Source organism: Dendrobium catenatum, unplaced genomic scaffold (assembly GCF_001605985.2).
Source record: "Dendrobium catenatum unplaced genomic scaffold, ASM160598v2 fragScaff_scaffold_1391, whole genome shotgun sequence".
NCBI lineage: Eukaryota > Viridiplantae > Streptophyta > Magnoliopsida > Asparagales > Orchidaceae > Dendrobium > Dendrobium catenatum.
The window spans coordinates 1,050,549-1,060,122 of record NW_021319853.1 but is presented as its reverse complement, the minus strand read 5'-3'; the positions used below and the strand labels follow the sequence as shown (position 1 = coordinate 1,060,122).

Below are 9,574 nucleotides of genomic sequence, written 5' to 3'. Positions count from 1 at the left end.
ATTCTTTCAACTTTCATTTTATTTATTTAATAATTTAATTATATTTAAAAACGATATATAACGTACGAAATTAAAGACAAGTGTCATAAAAGTATTTTTATATTAATACATAGTTTATCATGATAGCCTAACTCTTAACTTTCAATGATATTACACAAAAATAAAAACTTCATATAAAGTAAATATAGACCATTCCCACTAATTTTGTGATGAATGCAAGTAAGGCTTGTTCAAAAAACAAAAATGAAAAATGAAAAATGAAAAAAAATGGGGGGGATTTTGGATAATGGCTTGATGGAAACTAACAAAATTCTGGAGAACCATTTGAAAGAAGAAAAAATGCTGTTCTGCTCAGACATTATGGTTGGAAGATCCTAATAGTCGGGACTCTTCATTTAACATTTCTTCCATTTTAAGCTCTGAAACTGTCTTCGAAGTCATTTTGTTCCACTCATTCTCCACGCGGAAGAATATCCATTGGAACCGACGAAATATCTCCAATGCAGTCACAGTGAAAACAGTCAGGTAGTTGTGGCGCAGATGAGCTGAGAGCTTGTAAGTCCAAGTGCATCTGAAAACTAGGTTGCTGCTAAGTACCCAGTAATACACCTGCGAAGCAGAAGACATTATAATTTTTTTTTATTTTAAATAAAATTCAAAATAATTTTGAGATATTTTAAGTGTTTTTTATCAATTGTCGCCGCCACCGCTCTCTTCCACCATCGGTAAACAAGTCGCCATCATTTTCTCGCTGGCTGTCGGCGCAGGCAACCGGTGCCAAGACCGCATAAATCAATTTATTGGATATTCAATATAAATAAAAATATATTTTTGAGATACTAAGCTTCATTTGGGACAACTTTCTTACTTCTTCTTATAGCAGTTTTCTAGCACAAAATAAAATTTTTCTACTAAAAAGCCGCTTTACGAAGCAGTAAGAAAGTCGTCCCAAACGAAGCCTAAATCAGTTTTATTCCATATCAAAATATAAAAATAAAAATGGAACATAAATGGCCTCTAGTGAAAAGATAAGAGCTTGTAACATACCCACATTCGCCCATATAAAAGGCTGGTGAAGAGATTTGGATTCTTGAACTTGAATACGGATGAGAAAATGCTGTAGTAGAAGAAGGAATGGATGGTTAGAAGAATTAATACCAAGCAGCTAATAATTATCAGGAAGGAAAAAAATGGCTTACCTCAGATCCCAGTCTCGGGTAATATCCCAGTAAAATGAATACAATGAGTTCAATGTACAAGAAAGAAGCCAAAGGGGACGATAAAAGTTTGTCCAGTTCGCAGGCAAAACATGATACTTGAGGGCAGAAAGAAATACCACTGGGATTGCCGTCGAGTATTTCAGAGCTGAAAAATAACAGAGAAAATTGTGAAGGGCAGATGAGAAAATAGGAAAAGTGCAACTTTCAGCATAAGAACTATAGAAGGGAGAAGAGGGAAGCTCTTTCCTATTTCAATGATCAATAAGAGAACAAAATGCATATTAATTAAGCCGATTATGGCATTTGAATATTGTACTTGTTGCTCTAATATAATCATTTCTTGATCTATTTTCTCAGTTACATCAAACATTTGTATTAACAATCCTGTTTTTGCAACTTTCAACAAGTCTATCAATGGCTACTTTACCCTCAATACTTTGATTCATATAACATAACTTTAGGGAATATACCTTAGAGACATATCTTTAAATAATATTAACAGATAACTGTTAATATCACCGCGTAAAATAGCGAGCTGTCGATACTAACAGATAACTGTTATTAATCATTAACCTATTAGTACAGATACACAACAGAAAATCACTTGATCATGCATGAATCTTGCTGCATATTTGAATTAAAACTTCTAAAATTAAATTGGGACCATCCAAACTCCGATTTCAGCAAAGTTATACTCAAATTGAATGTCTAAATGAGACGAACAAAAAACACCCAAATCGGTCCAATCCGAGCCCAAATGAGCCCAAATCAAGGGACTGAAGCATATTCGAAAGCTTTAGTTCATCAATTGGATGACCAAATGATATCTAAATATAGCATGCTTCGTAATTCGACTAGAAGCATGCAACAAACCCAAGATTATTTAATTCTGACATCATTAAGCTAATTAAATGCTTGACAAATGCTCCATGATCAAGGTAATAAATATGGGAAGTTTGATGAAGCACTCGGAATTTGCCCCGGATCTTCTCCATATTTACAAAACATGTCACTCTCAAAATTTATAAATAGACCCCCTCTTCTCACATGAGAGGAAGATTGGACCTTAGACCTTTGAAGGCTTAGACCCTAGACTAGAGCCTCAAAAGAGAGCTCTGAGGCTTGAAGCATTCCAAATCTCTGCCCCGACACCACCGCCAGCGAACCCTTGCCACCAAGCTGCCATTGCTAAACCTCTGCCTGACCATCGCCATCAGACCTTCGTCTGGCAGCCATCACCGTTCTATTGTTCAACCCCAGCCGCCTGGTGACTATGGTCCCTATGACCACCATTGCCGGCAGATTATGGTCCCTCCAACCTCCGTCGCCATTCAACTATGGTCCCTTCAACCTCTATCACTCGCTGACTACAATCCCTCCGACCACCAATCTGTTGACTATGGTCCATTCAACCACCTCTGCCCACCGACTATGATCCCTATGCCCACCTTCATCATTCGACTATGGTCCCTTCCAGCATCGTTGCCCACCAACTACGGTCCCTCCGACTATCGTCACCCCTCCAACCTCCATCCCCCATCGATTATGCTCCCTTCGACCTCTATCACCCGCCGACCCACCGACCATGATCCCTCCGACATTCATCGCATGCTAGCTACGACCCCTCCGACCACCATTTTCTGCCGACTATGGATCCTTTAACCATCGTCGATCGCTGACTACGGTCCCTCCAACCACTGTTGTATGTCGATTATTGTCTCTCCCAATACCGTTGCCTGTCGACTATGGCCCTTCGACCACCGTCGCCCGCTAACTACGATCCCACCAACCACCGTTGTCGACGGACTAAGGTCCCTTCGACCTGTATTGACAACCGACTATGGTCCCTTTGACGACAATAGTCCTCTCGATCTCAGTTGCCCGACTAAGATCCTTCCGGCCACAGTCTCCTATCGACAACGATCCCTCCGACAGTTGTCGCCCGAGGAAGGGCATCATGTGAAACCCCTCGAGTTAAAGCAGCTAAACTATTAAATATTTAGGCTCCGTTTGGTGTAATGGTTGAAATTTTATTTAAAAAACTTCACTGTTAAGCACGCTCTCATCCTGAAAAAATCCTGGGATGGTTAACCTCCTAGGAAGTTACACCAATAGGGAAAAACTATGAGGTTCTTAGGTCAAAGCAGACAATATTTCAATAATTAATAGTTTGGGCTATTACACATCAATTGTAACCGACTACAAGTACTAGTAGAATCATTTTAACTGGGCCAGATCTCATGATTTTTTTCCTTTTTCAGAGTTTTAATGTAAAAATCTTGTTCTCTCTATTAGACCGGTCCAGCCGATCCAGTATGGACTGACACAAGCGGAACAAGCGGAAGTTTTCCGCCTCCTAAAAGGGGCGATCAGACCGCAGAAGCCAACTGAGCGAATTAGGAAGGATTTTTGAGGGATTTAGGACAGAAATTTGAATATAGGGATTGTTTAGAGATATACTTTTGAATAGCATGCATTAAATAGTTTGTTTTCTTTGGATTAGGGCATCTAAAATTTGGCTGAAATTTGAGATCTCTAAGGTTTTTGGGCGGCGTCTAGAGATTTGGGAGAGATTAATCATCCTCTCGAATAGAGGATCAATTGTATCTTGGTATTTCTGTTTCTATTTCATCAAATAATACAAATTACCTACTGTTTTCCTAGTTTTGTGCGGATTTTTGCGGAGAATTCTCGTTGTTTTTCAAAGATTTCTAAAAAATTCTTGAGATCTTCAAGTGTTTCCTACCACTCTCATGACTCTTACGCCCTACTCTTATATGTGTGTGTGATGGATCTTCTTACAAAGCTAGGATGTTAAATCCTATATCTGTCTACCGATGAGAATATACCGACACACAAGTACTAAGCTACAATAGTTGAAAAAGCAAACCATGTAAACTAGGACAATCAGCTCCAAAGTTGAAATTTTATTAAAATTTTAGTTTATTTTGAATTTCAGTTTATTTTGAATTTCAAAAGCTTGTACGTGCATGCCTAGGATGTTATCCTATTATAGATTTTTATTTGTAATTTATATCGGGTCCTTACCTGTTTCCTAGAAGATTTGCATTTGGTTTTACCATACGAAAGTTTACTGTTCTACGACTTTTTCAAATTAACATTTTGATTGGCATGTTCATCTATGGAATTATAATCAGCTTCTTCTTCATTAGGCTGACAATGACAAGTTTATAAACTTTTAATTTTTCCTCACTTTATCCATACATATCCCTCATTAATGAGATATAACCTTAGTTACGTGAATTTGAATTTTTTTTTAATTGCATACCGATGTTAATCTATAAAATGACCCTGTAATGTGTAATAACCTAACTTCCAAATTTCTAGAAATTGTTGTGGGCGCCACGACGCCGGGGTTAACAGTGCCCTGGATTGGAGCTCTCGGGAAAATGAAAGAAAAAAAAATGTTTTGTAATTTATATTGGGTGCGCGCTGTGGCGCTAGAAAGGCACCGTTGTAGCTTCAGGTCTTAGTTGGAGAGAATCTGGGAGAATTTGAAAGATTCTCTGATAGCACAAAGATGCTAGGCAGTTGAGCGTCGTGACGCTTGGTGAGAATGGTTGTTTTTTTATATTAAAATGTCTCAATCTATTTTATCAAAATCATTACCCCAGCCATCCCTCCCTCATTTGCATGCTTGGATGGGAGAGAAAGATGAAAGAAAGGGGGAAAAGAAGAGCGAGAGAGAGAGGAGAGAGAGAAAGTTGTCTTGGGTTGTTTTAGTCTATCACTCCAATGAAAAAGTGCTCTGATTGTGGTAGGTAACTCGAATCCTATTTTTATTTTTAGTGATTTTGATTTATAGGATTCTATATCTCCTAAACTTGATTAAAACGTAATATCTCTTGTTCTAGTAATTGTCTACCATATAACTTTTGATATATAATAGATATTATCACCCTATTCATTTTGACTAGTTAATATTGAAATTTCACTAGATGATTTTGCTGGTATGTCATTTTAATTAAAATGGATAGTATAATGTTCAACATAAAATGATCAGGAGTCAATGTACTAGATTTAGAAATGGAATATATAATATGAACATGTCCAATATTCATTTAATGTAACATGCATTTTTGGAATATACAAGCATACAAATGAATGTAATGATAATTTCATGGATTGTATATAATATTTACTATTATGCTTTCTATGATATAAAATGTGTGTAAAAGCAAGAACATCTTGTTGACTTATTCAAGTTGGTTAGAAACATGTTATCATGTGCATGAGGGTGAGTCGACAGACTTTCTTTTAAATAAGATTAGTGGTGTAATTCTAAGTGATATAAAAAGAGAGGTATAAGAAGATTGATTGATATAATATGATACGCCGATGGGCAAGAAGACACGACTTCTTACATGAAAACTGCCTGATTAATGACTTATAATATGTGATATAGATTGATTCCTCGCAGCATGACTAAGGATTGAGACTTCTTCCTATAGAGTTGGCTCACATGACTATATACAAGAAAAAATACGACAAGTAGTCAGACGTCATATGTTGTTTACATTGCTTGCTTATGCATATGACACTAGCATACATGATAAATTGCATAAGTGACATGATATTATACAACATATATATAATATAAGATACGACTGTTATAAGCACGTGATATAATGAATAAGATGAATAAGATCGATACAAAGGCACATGATTCACATGAATTATATGACATAACATGATATGCATTGCATATAATAGACATGTATACTCATAATAATACAATAAGACTAAAATGATTGATAAGACTGACACATGAATTATATAACACATTTCAAAAAAGCAAGATGTGGGTTTGCTCGTATGTACAGGCTAGGATGCAGGAGATCAGATCGGCCTGAAGGATGTAGGGTGGGACAAGCACTACACTGGCTCTCGGTTAAGCCAATCATGGGAGAGGTATTATATGGAGTTGAGACGATTGTGGCTATCACATGCGAAAGAGGGAGAGGGTGCACGAGATTGGAGTCGGGGGCGAGGGTTGCGTGAAGCAGGTTTGGATGGAGGCGGTCTCTTGCGGTCGGGAGGTGTCATATATGGGAGGGAGGCGAAGGCAGAAGCGGAAGATGGTTCTGACTCGCATGAGGAGGCGAATGGAGGGTCGGCCTTGCCTGAGTGTGGGAGGAGAACAGAGGTGGGATCCCGTCGGGTTCGATTTACGCAAGGAATTTCAGTCGAAGGGCTCAGGATCGAGACTTATTCACGGTAATATAGGCCAAGAATAGAAGATCGACGGACGATAAGGGTGTCGTTCGCGAGTTGGAGCAAGAGTCAGGGTGTAATCGAGGTCAAAGCGACCTTGTGTCGTGCGTAGAAGGGACGAAGTGGCCTAGATCGACAAGAGACGAGCAGACGGGAATCCAAAACCGCACAAACAAGCATAAGTCCATTCATTTTGTTTCTTCGTGATTTTATACGAACAATTGCCTTTAGAATGTGCCTAGGATGTGGCTAACGTGTTGTTTAGATTAGCTGACTTGAGAAAATTATGTGAGGGATAGTTAGATGACAACATTGGCCTTTGGGAATAAGTTTGCTCTATATTCTGATGATATAAAAAAAGATTAAGTCATTTTCTCTCTCTAGCCTAGGCATACAGTATTATAATTTGAACAAGCCAAGTTGCATTGGGCCCCTTTCACATTCTTTCTTTTACTTATAATTTAATTTTGGGCGTTGTCCTCAATTTTCCCATAAAGACCACATTCTCTATCATACCAATTGAAGGTGAAGAGCAACATAAGGAAAAATCTATAGCGCATGTTTTTTTTTTAATAACTTTATGGCTTCTATAGATTCAAATGAATGGGTGAAGCTAATCTTAATAAGGGGATATTTTTTTCAAAATAATCTAGATATTAGTGTTGATGATATATTAATATAAAATGCTAAATAGTAAGTATTTTGTTTCATGTTATTCTATTCAAAGATGGCATTGGTGTCAAGATGTAACTGTTTGATTCAATTTTGCCTCTGAATTATATATGTTAAATATAATATTAGCCACTATGATTATTATAAAAAACATTGTTTAAAAATTAAAATTACGCAATATGAAGCTCACCTTGAGGCCCGCCTTTGCGCAACACCAATGAAAAACGTCTCGAGGCTTCCTTTAAAGTTTCTTTTATGAGGCTTGTGCGTCAACTTTGTTGAAGCTCACCTCGCCTAACCGGCGTGAGGCTTATATATATATATATATTAAAACTTACATAAATCCTAAAATAAAACCCCAAACAAATCACACTTCGTGCACCCCCAAGTCGCAGCAATTTCCACTCAACCTTCAGCCTGTTGCCTTCGCCATAGCCACCACAGTCATAGCCGTCATCAACGATCACTTGAAAGCCGCACACCGCCACCACCTCTAGAAATTTTGGAGTATTAATCTCATCTTTATGTTGATGAAATACATTTATGAAAGAGTAAGATGCCTGAAATAAATGAAAAAGAAGCATATTGGGAGGCATTGGACTCCACAGGAAGAGGCATGGCATAAATCAATTTGTTATAATGACGAATCAAATAAATATCCTCTCAGTGATGACAATACATATTCTTTCTAGTTGTTGCCAACATTTCAGCCCTTTTTAGAAACTAAATGTATATAAGTAGGGAACTAAGAAAAATAGAATTTGAAGTTGAACTTAATGCTATATGATACTTTTATGCAGTTTTTATATTTAATAATTTTTTGCTGATGTAATATTTGTTTTTCAATTATATTTCATGCAATTTATCACTAAACACTTTATGTCTAGTGCGATCTTTTGTTTTATATGTCATTATGTTACTTCATAGTTCAATATAAAGATAATATGTCATCTTTTAACATATTATTTGAGTATTATATAAAAACTTTTAGCATTTATTTGCACTTAACGCAATAATTTTTATTTTGAGACTCATGCCTCAAAACAGCTTGTGGCTTATGCCTCGCCTCATGAACACAAAAATGTCTCAATACCTAATTGCGCATTTTTAAACATTGATAAAAAATATATATTATTCTATATTTGGCTTATTTTGTGGGAGTAAGTTTTATAAAAGATAAAAAAATAATCCTCGCATAAATATAATATTTTTGAACATTTGTAAAACGAACATTACATTCAAAATTTTAACTGATGAGGGCATCGCAGGAGATACTGGTGTGTGTCTATCAGAGAAGGTATCGAAGATAGACGGCTACGATTAGGAGTCTTTAGTTGTGATGGATTTTATGTATTTCTTTTATTTATGTTCTAGTTTTTATCATAGTACCCCTGAGAGGGATTAGTTCATGTTGTAGCCTAGAGGGCAATTTAGTCTGTGTCATTTGCCCCATGAGGCCTATATATGAAGGACCTAACTTTTGTATTGGATTGATGATGATTTTGAATGAAAATTTTAGCATTTGTTCCTTATCTTTATTGTGAGCTCTTGAGAGGAGAAAACCCTAAGATAGGGTCAAGCAATACCCGTCAGCCGCCAGTAGAGTCCAGGCTAGCAGTTTGTATATGTTTGTACTCTTTATTCCCCCTTCCTCTTCCCTATACCGCAGGCTACCCACCTTCCCCACCCAAATTCCGGCCAAACCTTCTCCCTCCCCCCAAACCCACCGACTAAGCCCCTTCCCCATTCCAAACTGCCAGCCAACTTTCACCAAATCCCCTACCCGCCAGCCCTACTCTACCCAAAACCTCAAACTGACCCCCTCCATAGCTGTCGGCCCAACCATAGTCGTCAGCCAAGCCAAGCCAAACCACCAATCCCTTCGATTCCAACTTCCAATCGCCCCTTTAATACTTTCATAATTTAGAGCATTCTAAATTGGAAGGTCCCTTAATTCAAATTCAAATGAATTTGAATTTAAAAAACATTCCAAATTAAAATAAACCTATTTTGGAAGCTCCCCTAATCACTACAATCTGAAATTAAAATAGATTTAATTCCAAATCCCACATTCATTGCATGTAGACACTTTCATTGAATGTGGACACCCCCATCCCCCTCCCATTTTTCTTGGCTGGCCCCACTCTCTCCCTCTCTCTTAATTAATTCCCTCTCATCATTGCTCTAAATCCAAGCCCCTCCCATCAAGGTATGCCGCCCCAAATATTCTCAATTAGAGGAAATTCGAATTTCAAATTATTCCCTCCTTCCCCACCTTGAATCTAAAATTAAATTTCAGATTTTCAAATTGGTTTTCCCTCCCCAAACTAAACCCTAAAATCTGAAATTAAGGCTAGCCTCTCTCTTAGCCTTGGCTGACCACCCAAGCCTCTCCCTCCTCCCTTCCATCTCTTCTCCCTTGCTTCATACATCATCCAAGGAAGAAG

At 37.5% G+C, this 9,574-nt stretch overlaps 1 protein-coding gene across 4 annotated transcripts in view; it reads right to left on the bottom strand.

Annotated features, from left to right (window-relative positions):
- Positions 1 to 174: 174 nt before the first annotated feature.
- Positions 175 to 9,574, bottom strand: part of LOC110103775 (SPX and EXS domain-containing protein 5) — a 61,452-nt gene continuing 52,052 nt past the window's right edge. For all 4 annotated transcript variants that reach the window (XM_020832604.2, XM_020832605.2, XM_020832603.2 and 1 more), the window contains exons 12-14: positions 1,200 to 1,365; positions 1,048 to 1,117; positions 175 to 609 (exon numbers count right to left, since the gene is read on the bottom strand). In XM_020832604.2, coding sequence (XP_020688263.1) covers positions 352 to 609; positions 1,048 to 1,117; positions 1,200 to 1,365 — 494 coding nt within the window. In that variant the 3' untranslated portion in view covers positions 175 to 351. The remainder of the gene's footprint in view (positions 610 to 1,047; positions 1,118 to 1,199; positions 1,366 to 9,574) is intronic.